This window comes from Vicugna pacos, chromosome 19 (genome assembly GCF_048564905.1).
Source record: "Vicugna pacos chromosome 19, VicPac4, whole genome shotgun sequence".
Lineage (NCBI taxonomy): Eukaryota > Metazoa > Chordata > Mammalia > Artiodactyla > Camelidae > Vicugna > Vicugna pacos.
The window spans coordinates 22,750,783-22,765,071 of record NC_133005.1 but is presented as its reverse complement, the minus strand read 5'-3'; the positions used below and the strand labels follow the sequence as shown (position 1 = coordinate 22,765,071).

Below are 14,289 nucleotides of genomic sequence, written 5' to 3'. Positions count from 1 at the left end.
TCTTTTACCTTTCTCACCAAATAATCATTTTATTACCTACTTTTATATCTATAATTCTGTAGTCCTTTTCTTAAATAAGACTTGTTTAAGCCTCGGGAAGTACAAAGTCTGGATCTGCTCCTACTTGGTTTTCTTTGTGTCTTTTAGGCTCACAGGATCATCCTCCTTACCTTCCTCCCTGCTACTGTCGAACAGGTCTTGTGCAGTTTCACGAGAATGTAACAGAATGGTTGAGAGGCCTCCTGCTGGATCCAGGCAAACCTTAGGTTTCTCATGTATAAAATAGGAATCATAATAGAATCTCTCTCCTTCAGACAGTAATGAAATCAAATGAGACAATGTGGGTAAAGCCTTGAGCACAACCTCTCAAGGGCACAGTTATTGTCAGGTTTGATATTCAGCTGGTTCTCACAGACTCCCTGTTGATAATGGTACCTGCTCTGATATGGTTGGTTGGCACCCATGCCACAACATGCAATCATTGTTAGCTATTGGTGTGTTATTAGTCTCCCTCCCCCACCTGCCTGAGGCATGTACACAGTCAGTAGTCGATCACTGACAATCCAATCGAAAAAATGAAAAATACCAGCTGAAATAGAAAACAGATGCTGACTCCAAACTGAGCAATGCCCTAGACCCAAACTGTGACTCACAGCTAAAAAATTTCCTCTTCTGGAAGGGCTGTTAGAGTTAATTTTTCCAATCCTCATTTTAAAAATGTGTTTTTTTTTTCTTGACTTGTTTAACTGTTGGAAATTTGGAAAATTCATACAAGCAGAAAGAAAAAATTAACTGCTGTTATTATAAATGATTATACATAAACATACATATGATATTACCATTGTATTTTAGTACTACTTATGTTGTACATCGTGCTTTGAAACATACTTTAAAAACTTAATACTTTTTTAGTGTTTCTCCCACTTTAAATGTATTTTAACCATATCATTTTTAACGACTGCATAATATTCCTCATCAGAAAGTCAGGCTAATTAAAGGTATCTATCTCAGAGGGTTATACCACGAGTACTGACAAGAGTTATGTCATGCAAAGCTACCTGGTATGTAAAATCTTAGTAAGCTTGGTTTTTCCGAAGGATGGGTTTATACGACCAATCTCCCTTCACTGAGAACTGAAGTTAGTTCCATTACTTTGCTATGATAAATAAAGCTGGGCTATATTAATCTTTGCTTATATCACTGGTTATTTCCTTAGTAAATTTCAGGTCTGCTGGGTATGCATGTCTTAAAACGAACCCACGCATCATTGCACAGTTAGTGGAAGAGAGAGGGAAAGGGACTTGCTCCGGCTCACATAGCAAGTTAGCTGCAAAGTCGGGACTCAGGAATCCGTTGGGGACCGGAGAAAGTTCCTGCTGAGCAAGGGAAAGAACTTGGCGCCTGAGCTAAAGCCGCGGCCAACCTGAGACCAACCGGGAGGAGAGGGGCGGGGAGGGACTGCCCAGAAGCCGCGCTCACCCCCGGGGCCGAAGCTTAGCCGTCGCCTGGCAACGCAGGCGGCGCGGCGTTCGAACGGAAGCGAGAAACCAATCAGGATGTCCGGGGCAAACCATTCCGGTGTCGGGGGGGTGGCTGTGGAGGAGCTCAGCACGCTCACTTCCCCTTCCCCTGAGCACCGGGGTTCTTCGCTCCGGTGCGGGCCTTGGGACAGTCAGGTCCTCCAGCTCATCTCGGGTGCCGAGGGCAGCTCTGAGGAGGCCCCCGCCGGTCCTCACGCGGGGCAGGGGCCTCCTGAGCCGCTTTGGGCGCGGCCATTCTCCGCCTGGGTCCGAGCTGTCAGCCTTCGCAAGACCCGCACTGGAGGAGCCGGACTCTCCTGGCGCGGGCTCCAGGTGAGGGCACTGGTGGTCTGGGGCGCGAACCTGGGTCTCGAGGGGCTCCATTCGCCCAGCGTCTGCTATGCGCGTCCTCTCAAGTCGTACCTGCGGAGAGGTGGTGGTACCCCATTTCACAGATGAGAACGCTGAGGCTGAGAAGCAAGAGTTCTAGTCAAGCGAAGTCTGGCATAGAGACCAATTCAGGTCTTGATACACCATTGCGAAGTCTCAAGTCTAGGTAGATCTAGACTTGCAGTGAGAGGCCCAGATGGGGAACTGGTGATCACTTTCTTGGCCTCTTATCCGCAAGAACATGACCAGTAGAGCCTTGGCTGGATCTCCTCTCGGCTGCCCCTCCCCCGCATCTTCCTTGGGGTCCCCTCCTGGGCATCTGTCCTTAGTTCTTCAGAAAGCCAGGGGTGGGGTGTACTTGGGGCTCACTTTGGATCTTTCTGCCTATGGAACTCGAATTGCACTGCTGTCCTTCTCAGAGGGACTCTGGGGGATCCAGCGAGACTGACACTTCTGGTCTAGGTGCCAGGTGGGCAGCGGATACTCTGGCCCTTGGAGTCACTGTTGGAATCTTGGGTGTCTACCCCAGGTTGAGGGAAAGGATAGAGACAGCCCTTCAACTGAAGACACTAGTCACCAGAGACTTTGGAGTTGGGGGTGGGCCCCAGACCCCTGTCCATAGAGCATCTAATCTACACCAGGCCCTGCTTTCTGGGGAGCCCTCCACTTGGAAGTTGCTATTGTTGGTTTTCTTTTGTAGGTGGGGGAAACTGAGGTTCTAAGAAGTTAAGCCCCTTGCTCAAAGTACATGGTCAGACTTAGCAACTCTGGGGCTGGCTCCCAGCCTATCTGGCTTCAGTCTTAGAATCCTAGACACTCAGAATCATAGCATCTGGGAGTCTTGAATCTCTTCAAGGGGGGTTACTTATCCTCCCTCCTCCAACTCCACCTCCTGTTTTGGGGAGAAGAGCTCTGGGAGCTCAGAAAGAAAACAAATCATTCATTCATTCTTTCAACAAATATTTACTGACTTCATATGCCTCACCCTCTGCCTCATCTGTTTTGTTTTTCTCAATTGCATTTACCCCATCTGATGTCCTATAATTTCACTTATTATCTTCTCTGGTTGGAATGTGATGGCTAGGGTGAGGCAAGTGAGATAGTTCCGCCTTCAGCATGAAATTGAGGGGTGCCTCAAACCCCAGTAATCAGAATGACTAAAGCTAACATTTATTGATCATTTTCCATGTGTTCTGCTGGTGGGATCAACTGGTATGGCCCCCATGGAGCACGGTCCCCCATCTCTGTCACAGTTACAAGTACATCCCTCTGACCTAGCTGTCCCACTTCTAGGTGGAATGATGTAGATGCAGTGGGGGCTGCAGTGTGGTTTGTAACAGAGAAAGACTAGACACACACCTTCAGTGGCCATCGGTGGCAGCTGATGGGCTCCTTATGTACTGGCGTGGCACAACATATATTATTAATTACAGGAATAACATATTAATATATTAATAACACATATTTTTAAGAACAACATATATTATTGAATAAAAGAGCAAGATGAAGACAGTGCCCAGAGCATGTTGCCATATGTGTAAAAAATAGAATAGATGTCCATGATTGCTTGTATATGCCTAAAATCTCCCTGGAAGTACATTCAACTCTCTGGTCACAGTGATGCCTGCAAGGAGGGGAACTGGATGGCTGGGGATGGGAGTAGGAGGGAGGTGGTTTTGTTTTTGTTTTTGTTTCTGTTTTTTAATTTTTAACTTCATTCCCTTTATAGCTTTTGAATTTTGAGCCACGTACATATATCACCCGGTTGAAAAAAATATATGTGTATTATAGATTATTTATCTAATTATGAGACTACTGGCCCATCTGTGATCTGCAATTAACTTGTTTGTGATTTTGGCAAGTTTCTTCACTTCTCTGGGAGGAGAAATGATGGTGAGCTCAGGCCTAGGCAGAAGGCAATCAGGACAGGAAGTGGGCCTGGTTGTAGGTCTGTCCCAGTCCCACCTTCCCCATCCTGTGTGCCAGGCCCTTCCCTAAAGCTTTGCATGTGGTATCTCTCTTATTCCCTCTCCACTGCAAGTCCCTTTGTCCTCATTTTGCAAGCTCAGGTGCAAACAGAGGCCCAGAGGACTCAGTTAGTAGAGGTGTGTAGTCTGTGGGCCGAATAGGAGATTGATGCCTTAGGTGGCTGCACCCACTCCCCTCCCACGGCCTATTTACTGCTCCCTTCCTGAGGTTTGTGCCAGGTTGCCCTGGGCAAGGCTTACTCTAGGCAGGCCAGGGCCTGAGCATCTGGGATGAGTCCAGAAATAGTGTAGGGCCTGACGTGGCCCTGGAGGATGCCCAGTTGGGTGTCTCTGACCCAGACAGCTGGGCTGAAATTGAGCTGGGCTGTCCTACTGGCTGGCCAGTCTCTGCTGCCTGGAGCCATCCTGATCCCCCTCTGGGGCAGGAGGGGCCTCCCTGCCTCCACCCAAGTCTGGGCCAGGCTTCAGTGGAAGAGATAGAGAGAAGCAGGTGGAAAGGAAGGGGTGAGGCCGGAGTGCCAAATGTCAGGAACATTATAAATATCAGAAACCACACCTCCCGCCCCCTCAGCAAAGAATAAAAATCACTAACACCTCTTGAGCACTTACTGTGTGCTAAGTACTTTACAAGTATGAGCTCTGATTCCCTCTGTTCTTTGATGTAAGGTAGTTACTGCTGTTATTATTTCCATCTTATGAAGGGAAACTGAGCATATGAGATGTTTAGTAAATTACACATAGTCTCCCAGAGCTGGAATTTGAATCCAAGGAGTCTGGCTTCAGACTCTACACCTTCTCTTCTCTTTTCTTCTTCTTATTTTGGTAAAATATATATAAAACACAATTTATCATTTTTAAGCAGCATTTAGAACATTTACATTGTTGTACAACCATCCTCACCATCTACCTCTAGAACATTTTCATTTTCCCAAATGGAAACTCCCTGTCTATTAACCAGTAATTCCCCATTCTCTTCCCCCTCCTGCCCCTGGCAACCACCATTCTACTTTCTGTCTCTATGAATTTGGTGACTCTAAGTACTTCATGTAAGTAGAATCATCTATTATTTGTCCTTTTGTGACTGGCTTATTTCACTTAGCATAATGACTCTTCATGGTTCGTCCATGTTGTAGCATGTGCCAGAATTTCCTTCCTTTTGAAGGCTGAATAACATTCTATGGTTTGTATAGACCACATTTTATCTGTTTATCTGTCAGTGGACACTTGGGTTGCTTCCACTTTTTGGCTATTGTGAATAATGCTACTATGAACATAGATGTACAAATATCCGTTCAAGTCCCTGCTTTCAATTTTTTGGGGTATATACCCAGAAGTAGAATTGCTGGATCCTATAGTAATTATATTAAAATTTTTTTGCCTAACCACTGGTGACCTCAGGCAGGTGGCCCCGCCTCTCTATGCCTCAGTTTTCTCCACTGTAACATGGGCATAATAGTAGTACCTACCTTACAGGGCAGGTGTGATGATTAAAAGAGTTGACATATATAAAGAGCTTAGAACAGTTACCAGGTGCGAAGAAAGCACTTGGAAAAGTACTTACCTATTTTATGAAAACTGGTATTGCTTTGCTTTCACTACTATTTTACTACTGTGGGTGACTGACCACTGCTCACCTCCTCACCCTTCCCCACTGTTGCCTTAGTAGAGGGCCTGGCACGGTCCCAGCAGGCTGCTGTGGAGAATCATGGTCTTGTCACCTCCCTCAACCCCTAAAATTGGGCCCCAGGGGTTGGAGGAGGCCTCAGGGCTGACTCACTCCCACGCGGAAGGAGAGCTGTTCCCTGAATCACTTCCTGTCCCCTCGTGCCCTCCATCCCAATCCTGGCACAACCCCCCGACCAGGCACAGACATGGAACTGGGCCCTCTTTAGCCTCCCCAGGGCTCAGGTCTGAGGCTGGTGGGTACATCCTTCCCTGGGCCTCAGGGTCCCCGTGGTAACTGGCTTAATCAAATATGCCACCTGAAGTGACATAATGGGGCAGGGGCTGGCAGAGGAGACAATCACCTCCCTCCCAGGGATGCCTTCCTGTGGGGCTACATTCCCCTCATCTGTAAAATGAGGATTAAATAGTTCCTTCCTCCCAGGGGAGTCCAGAGATTTAAATAAGCACAGTGCCTAGCACTCATAAATTCTAGTTATTATTATTACTGTTATTGCTGTTGTTACTAATGTTTACAGCTTGGACAAAGCTTCTACAGGCACTCTCACACCCTAAAAGCTCCCACTGACCTGGCCTGGAAGGTGGGACTCTCCTTTCTTGGCAGAATGGAGGGCCAGAGAGGTCCAGCAACCTGCGGGGGTTCACATAGCTAGAAAGGGATGGCATTAAGGCTTGGTCTGGAGGGAAAGTGTCCAGGTTGGACTCTTCAGGGTGACTTTGGGCAACTGACTCAGCCCGTCAAATGGGGATAATAATAGAGCGCATCTCATAGAGGTTGTTGGGAAGATTAAAATGGGTTAATTGATATCAGGAAAAGCACTATCTTATGCCTGCCACAGTGAACATTAATTGTCGTGACTGTGGGGGAGGCAGGGCTCAGCTTTCCCATCTCTAAGACGGGTGCGCTTACGCGAGTGGGCCTCAAGGACTCTGCGCGCTAGATGTGCCGATGGGCCTGGGCAGCTGTGGGATGGGCGGGCCCGGCTCGCGGAAGAGCTTCCTGTGATAGACCAAGGGCGGCTGGGACCCGATCCCCGCACCGAGTCGGCTGCCAGCCCTCCTGGGCTCCGGTTCCGGCCGCTGCCTGGCTTTCGCTCTCCCTTTTCGAGTAATACCTGGGCGGACGGGGTTCACCTGCCCGCGGCCAGCCGCCGGAAGTTGCGCAAACGCGTGCTACCTGAGCCCCAGGTGGGCCGGGCAGGAGCAGCGCAGAGCGGCAGCACCGGGCAGCCAGGTACGTGTGCGGGCTGGGGCCTGGGGTGCCTGGCCGGGGTGGGGGGCTGCCGAGGCACCTCTCCCTCCTTGGGAAGGCGGGGACCGGTCAGGGACTCAACTTCAGCCTGGACGAGGCTGTAGAAGTTCTGCCGTCAGCCAGCCCCCTCTTTTAAGAAGATCCAAGACAACTGGGGCTCAGAGAGGGCCGGCGAGCAGACAGAGTTACACAGCACGCCGCCAGGCTCGCGGCCTCCTCCGTCGCTGGGAGTCAACAAGATTGCCCCCAGTTGGGGAAGGGCAGAAAAGCCAGACCCGGTATCCGGGCTCCCCATACTTCCCCTCCGCAGCCTCCTGAGGCTGATGTCAGAGAAGCCGGTGGGGAGGGAGCTAGCTGGGGCTTCTTTCCCAGGGGATGCCAATGAGAAGAGCTGGGGCGGCATATTTGGGGTCATTTGTGGGAAGCGTTTGAAATCCGTGGGTGGGGCGTTGGGCGATAAGAGGAAGCCTCAGAGAGGGTACGTGTCCCACCTGGGAACGGGGATCCTGGCTTCAACTCGCAGGAGGTGCAGCACTTTGTGGTTTGCCCACCTGTGAAATGAGTCTTGTTCACTGGTTAGCCTCCTTTGTCCGCAGCTTCGGCTCAGACAGATCCTTCTGGACAGTGCTTAGAGGCTCCTGCGAGAGGGGCGGACTTAGGAGCTGGGTCAAAGCCCTAAATAAAACAAGGAGCCTGGTTCATGCAGCGCCGCCTTTTTGCCAGGTGCTGAGGAGAGCCCTCGACCTGTTTTATCTTTCCATCCTCACAGTGACCTGGAGGATCAGGAAGGTCTATTTTTAACAGCATTTCACAGATAAGGAAACTAAGTCAGGAAGAGGCGCAGCTGCTTACGCAAGGCGCACAGCGGGCGAGTGGGCGAGCTCTGGGCGAGCCGGCCAGCGGCCCCAAAACCGGGCTAGGCTCCTCGCGTCAGTCCTGGACCCGACGCCGAAAGAGCCCCTGGGGCCAGCAGGTCTGGCCGAAGAGGGTGGGTGGGTGGGGTCCGAGCGGCGGGGTAGGGGTACGGGGTGGGGGTAGGGGGAAGCAGGGCTTCTGCCCTAGCCCTGCCCATCTGACCTTCCTCCCTCTGTTTCCCCGGATGGTGCCCGGGAGGGAACCGCCGCCACCGACGGGTTGGACTGGTTTGGGAGGCGGCGGCCCGCGGGTAGGGCAGAGTCTAGCTACCTAGACAGAGTTCAGCAAGGCTGCCTTTCCTGTGACCCTTTCCTCCTGAGGTCTCCTGGGGGTGGGCCCTGAATGGAGCCGCCTTCCTCTCCCACCTGCTCCATCCCTTCTACCTCGGGAGCAACTCTGGCTCTGGGCCAACAGCCCCCAAGATTCTATTCTCAACTTGCCTTTGCTGCAGACCTCAATTTGGGGTTGGGGGCCAAACTGTAGGGGGAGGAAAGCAGATATGTTTACAGACATGCTTTGCTTGCCCTGTCTGTGCACTGTTTTTAAAATAATTAACAAATATGCTAAGAATCTAGAGTTTTCATGAACTTCTCCAGCTTCCTAGAACATTCTATAACTACCATCCTGGACTCATATACCTGCAGTAGGCTGAGTGTGCCTCTCTCTAGTTTATCCCTGATCTGCCACTCACATTTGGCCCTCATAGGTATTTCAATTCAGTAAAAAATTATCGGATGCCTATTATGTATAAAGAGCAATATCTTGAAACTAAGATACAGAGAACAAAACAGACCCCCACCTCATAGAGTTATTTTTAGAAGAATGTGTACAACAAAGAGTAAAGCTACTCTTTTTAGATGAGTGAATTAGGCTTCATATGAATTTGTGTCTTATTTATTGGCTCTGGGACCTAGGTTGGTCACTTATTTGCGTCTCAGTTTCTCAGTCAATAAAAATGAGGTGACGGTGCCCCATATCACAGGCTTGTTGGAGGATTACAGGAGAGGATAGTGTCAGATGTCTAGAGCACAGAGATCCTTACCTCCCCATCCCAATCCAGACTCTCTTTCCTGGCATTCCAGATGTCTAGGTACGGCTGTCCAATATAGCTTTCTGCTATGGATGCTCTGATCCTTGCTGTCTAGTATAGTGACCACATATGACTATTGAGCACTTAAAATGTGGCTAGTGTGATTCAGGAACTGAATTGTGTGTATTTAATTTAAATTTAAAGTTAAGGCTGAGTAGCCATACGTGGTTAGTGGCTATTGAATTAGACAATACAGGTCCAGATGGCCTGAACTACAGGTCCTCTTGGGGATCACCTAGACAGAGTTCCTTTCCCCAGTTTTGCACATGAAAAGGTTCAGGACTTGGTCTTTGGGTTTTCTTCTGTGCCATCTCCAGGGGACTGCCGGGGCACTTTGTGGCTCCAGCCTGCCCTTGGGAAAAAGGGACAGGGATGGCCTGATGGCTGGGGCACTGGGCCCTGATGATGGGTGATCAAGTAGAGGCTCGTGCACCCAGGTGTGGGCCTTCCTGCCTATGTTGCTAGCAGATCCAGAGTCAGCTGGTTTCTCCCAAGCAAGGTGGTGTGATCTTGTGCATTTCTGGCTTCTCTTGAAGCAGCATTGCTCAGGGCTGACGTTTCCACCTGACAGGCATCCATGCATTACTGTGGGCCTGGCACTGGAGTTTCATACTGGAAGCTAATGGGTGTCTGACCTCAGTTGGGGCGAAGGTGGGGACTTTCTACACTCCTCCCCTACAGACTCTGCTGCTATGCCTGGGGCTTGACATGTCTAGGCGGGTGGATGGCACAGGGCAGTCTCCTGCCTGGGTAAGTGTTGGGTGGAGGTGGTACCAGGCTCCTTGTGGGCATTTCAGATGGGGTGTGGGGTTGGCCACCCTTTCTGTTGGCCACTCAACCCCAAGACCCCTGTGCAAGCACCTCCCCTCTTGGAGACAGGGACAGAGTCGCCACTTTGCTGAATTAGCTTAATCAAGTTTGCCTCCTTGGGCTTCAGGTTCCCCATCTGCAAAATGGAATTGTTAAGAGGACCCACTGAGGTTGAGCCGGCTGGTGCTCAGCACTTAGCCTCGAGCCCACTTTGCTTTCTTTAAAATGTGCCTTGCCCTGTCTTCTCTGCTCAGGCTGCCCTTGTCTTCTTTGGCACCTTTTTTTCTCTGCCTCCGCTGGGCCAAGCCCTTGGAGAAGGAAGGGGGGTGGGTGGGTGGAGCCACAGGCCCCTCAGCACGTACTTTCTGCCTGCTGATTGGCTCCCTGTTAATCAGAGGCGTGGCCTTTACCTTTTAATAGGGAAGGCGTCTTCATCCTCTTTCAGTCTTTGCTGAGCCTTTGTCTGAATGTGCTCTGCTCTTTTCTTTCTTTCCTCCACAGCAGCGGTGGCGGCGTCCAGCTGCCAGCTTTCCATCAGGATCTCTGTCTCCTCATTTCTCCAGTCTCCTCAGACAGAAGCCCTCCGGGTATGTAACGACCATGCCTGTGGATACCCTGACTCCCGGAGCCCGGGACACCCCCGCCCCACCTTTCCGTCTACGGACCAAGGTCCCCGGCTACCTGCTACGGCGGCCAGCGGATGGTGGAGCCCGGAAACCTAGTGCTGTAGAGCGCCTGGAGGCCGACAAGGCCAAGTACGTCAAGAGCCTGCATGTGGCCAACACCCGCCAGGAACCTGTGCAGCCCCTGCTGTCCAAACAGCCGCTCTTCAGCCCCGGGACTCGCCGCACGGTGCTCACGCCCAGCCGCCGAGTCCTGCCTGGCCCCGGCCGCCGACCCCAGCTGGACCTGGACATCCTTAGCAGCCTCATCAACTTGTGTGATAGTCCCGTGTCTCCTGCCGAGGCTAGTCGTACCCCTGGACGGGCAGAGGGAACCCGCCAGGCTCCTCCAGCGACCCCCCCACGCCCACCACCCAGTACTGCTGCGGTCCGCCGAGTGGATGTCCTTCCCCTGCCAGCCTCACCTGCCCGGCCCTGCCCATCGCCAGGTGCTGCCGCTGCCTCCAGCCCCACCCGGCCCCCTGGTTTGCAGCGCTCTAAGTCGGACCTGAGTGAGCGCTTCTCGCGGGCAGCTGCTGACCTGGAGCGATTTTTTAACTTCTGCGGTCTGGACCCGGAGGAAGCACGGGGCTTGGGTGTGGCCCACCTGGCGCGGGCCAGCTCAGACATCGTGTCCCTGGCCGGGCCCAGTGCTGGGCCGGCCAGCTCGGAGGGGGGCTGCTCCCGCCGCAGCTCTGCCACAGTCGAGGAGCGGGCCCGGGAGCGTGTCCCCTATGGCGTGTCGGTGGTAGAGCGAAATGCCCGGGTGATCAAGTGGCTGTACGGGCTGCGGCAAGCCTGGGAGACTCCTGCGGCTGAGGGCTAGGCCTCCACTGGACTCGGAATTCACCACAGGGCGGATCTTAGAGATGCCATTGGTCCCTTGACCTCTCCTGCATCTATCCATTCCCTGGCTTGGGGCAGACCAGAGGCTGCTGCCTTGTGTGAACTTGGTATAGAGGCCAAGGCTCAGAGGCTGGACAAGCATCCATCTGGCAAGGAGAGACCTGGAGAGAGTTGCCTCTTGACCTTGGACCATCTCCTACCCCTCACATGTAGGGTTTTGATGTGAATGTACCCCTGCTTGTGGGTTTGGATTTGGGGCATGTAGCCCTCCCCACTGAGGGTGAGGAGCCAAGAGATCTCACCAGAGCTGTCTACTCAGCAGTTCTGTTTCTTTCTTCCTTCCTTCCCTGGCCTCGGTCCTTTGCCGACTTCCTCTTCTTTATCCAGTGGGCCTTGGTTCCTGGAAACTCACCCTGGGGTGGGGGCAGGGAGGAGTGGCCTGTGTACTGTTCTTCAAGGGCCTTGGCAGCCTGGCCTATGTGGGTAGACTACAAGAGGGACTTGGAGGAGTCTGCACTGCCTTGACTTTCCTCCCTTTGGTAAATAAACACAAATGCTTGTTTTTCAAGGGCTGGGTCCGTAGACTCTTCTGTGTTCACAAAGGGACGGGGTGGGGAAAGTCTTGGGGTGGGGCCTTCAAAGCTCAGTAATTGTCCACCCCAGGATCTGGTGGGGCATGAGGCCAGTGGCTGGCCTGGTCTGAGATGTGCTCCACAGGGCCTCCTCATAACCACCTTTGGGAGACTGGCTGGTGAGCATTCTTCATAGTGGAGGACACTGGCTCTGGCCACAGAGTGATTCGGGATAGAACTGGGGTGAGGACTGGGGACTTTCCCCTGCACTAGGAAGGGGACCTGCAGGGGAAAGGCTGATAGGTACATGAACCCTCCCCAACCATAAGTCTTCTGCCCTTCCCCACCCCATGCCCAGTTCCCAAGGGGACAGGAAGCTCAGAGAGGGCAAACCTTGAACTTGAGGTCACATAGGCCATGGATTGGAGATTGGAAGTGGAAGTTCTTAGAGGCAGAGGGACTTAGGGTGGATAGCAAAAGAGTGGCCTTGCCTCCAACCCTGGGTGACCCTGGACAAGCCAGTCTCCCTCTCTGGGCCTCAGTGGGAGAGTTGGCGGTACGGTCCTCTCTGGGTGGGGGCAAGAGGAAGGAGGGGGCTGGCACTGGGCTTTGAGGTCTTGGCTCCTTCCCATCTCCCTCCAGGTTAGTTACCTGCTAGGAGACCCCACCCTTCGCTGGGGGAGCAGCCAGGTCTAGGGCCAGGCACACAAAGGGTGAGAGCTTGGGTGGCCTCCGCACCCCCCTTCCCCCATGGGAGGGGGCGGGACTGGGTGGCGCTTCCTCTCCCACAGGCTGCCTGGGCTGCAGCACTGAGAAACAGGAAGCTCTAGTGGGGGCCCTGGTGACAGGTTTGATGTAGGTTTTATTTTAAGCATAAAGAGGAGATTTCCGTTGGTCTGTTGACAAACATCCAGGTCAGCCCAGCTGTCTGTCTGTCTGACAGTCCACAACAAGCCCCTAGGGGACTGGTCTGGTCCTGGGCTGTTTTGAGAAACAAGGGGAAATCGAGTTATAGAAGAGGATGGTGTTCAAATTCATGAGAATGGAGTTCACCCCTTTATGATACAGATGGGGAGACTGAGGCACAGAGAGGGTGATGACCTGCCATAGGTTTGGCAGTGCAGGAGCTGGGCCTCCTGGTCCCCATGTTACAGGAGTGACGGGTTCAGAGGGGATAACCTGGGTAGGCTCTGCAGAGCTGTTATCCTTTGAGGTGTCAAAGATCCTTCTCTCCAGGCAACCCTGCCAGAATTCTGTGCTAAGGGTTGCCCCTTGCTGTGACCTGCCTGTCCCCCAGAAACCCAAGAAGGTGTGTGTGTTGGCTGCATTTTACATGTGAAGTAACTAAGGTTCAGATCACAGGACTGGTGGATGATGGGCCAGGACACCCCTTGTTCCTGGAGGAAGTTTAAGTGCTAGACTCAGACCTTTCATAGTCAACCTGTCACTGAATCCTCCAGGAGATCTTTCAGGGGTCACCTCAGAAGATCACATCTTGTCTTAGAGCAGGGAGGGGGAGTGGCTTATGGGCTGTCACAGTGCAAGTCTGTACTTCAGCCTAGGATCAAGCCCGCCTGCTGGACACCCCAGTCAGTGACACTTTGGCTTCCTGATTCTCTGGACACATGCCTCACCTCTCTTCCCCACCCTGGCAGTCTTTCTTCCTAGTCTCTATTGAGCACCTACTGGATGCCCAGCACTGGACAACTTGGCCATGGGCCCTGCCAGGTCTAGGGGGAGGGAAGGGGCAGCTAAGCAGTAACTAGTCATGTAATGTGGAGCAGATACTCTCAGGGACTTCTGCCTGAAGACCAGAGTTGTTCCCAGGAGCTGGACCAGAGTAGGCCTAGAGGGGCATTGGGAGGATCTATTAGAAGAGAGCAGGGAGGGGAAGGGGCCAGACTGAGCCTTGACTTCTCTGACAGGGGCTGCCTAGTTCTGGGAGGGCTTCCTCTCCACCAGGATTCTGTAGAGGGAGGTGCAAGGGGCTTACCCACCAGCCTGCCAGCCTTGGGAATCTGCAGAAACAGGCTCTCTATTGTTTCGCCTCCAGTTGGAGTGTGAGGGGCAGTGAGGGGCAGCCGCTGTGTTTCAGCTCCTCTGAGGGCCTGCAGCTGCTGCCCCGTCCCCCGGGGCTGCCTGGCCTCCAGAGCAGCTTCCCTAGGCCAGACTGGCCCCAGCTGCCTAACCCCTAATTAGGCAGAGATGAGATCTGCTCCCTGATCTATTTCCCACTAGCTAATTATACACACGTGGGCTTGGGAGACTGGCAACCTGGCTGCTCACTTCTGTCACGAGGATGTGATGCACTCCTGGGAAAACCCATCCCCACCTACCAGACCTCAGTTTACCCTTTTGGCAGAGGATGGGATGTAGCAAGGGGGCATTGTTCCTGTCCGTGATGAAATGGTTCTGGTTTTGCTAATGAGTTGTTCAAGCGGACCGAGGGAGGAGACTCCAACCTGCCTGACATCCTGTGTCCAGGAGGAGTGGACAGGTCCCTCCCGGCCCAAGACAAAAACCCTATCCAGATTTTTAAAAATGTAATATTATTTTTCAGA

General features: G+C 52.5%; 1 protein-coding gene across 4 annotated transcripts; it reads left to right on the top strand.

Annotated features, from left to right (window-relative positions):
* The first annotated feature begins 1,454 nt into the window (after positions 1-1,454).
* FAM110A (family with sequence similarity 110 member A) lies at positions 1,455-11,724 on the top strand. 4 transcript variants are annotated; one of them, XM_015241785.3, is made up of 2 exons: positions 1,455-1,853; positions 10,153-11,724. In XM_015241785.3, the coding sequence occupies exons 1-2, from the start codon at positions 1,557-1,559 to the stop codon at positions 11,134-11,136; spliced, it is 1,281 nt and encodes a 426-aa protein (XP_015097271.2). In that variant the 5' UTR covers positions 1,455-1,556; the 3' UTR covers positions 11,137-11,724. The 4 variants fall into 4 exon arrangements, with proteins under 4 accessions (XP_015097271.2, XP_072800071.1, XP_072800073.1 ...); XM_072943970.1 differs by having other exon boundaries at positions 10,150-11,724; XM_072943972.1 differs by lacking the exon at positions 1,455-1,853 and adding an exon at positions 6,692-6,815 and having other exon boundaries at positions 10,150-11,724.
* Positions 11,725-14,289: the final 2,565 nt, after the last annotated feature.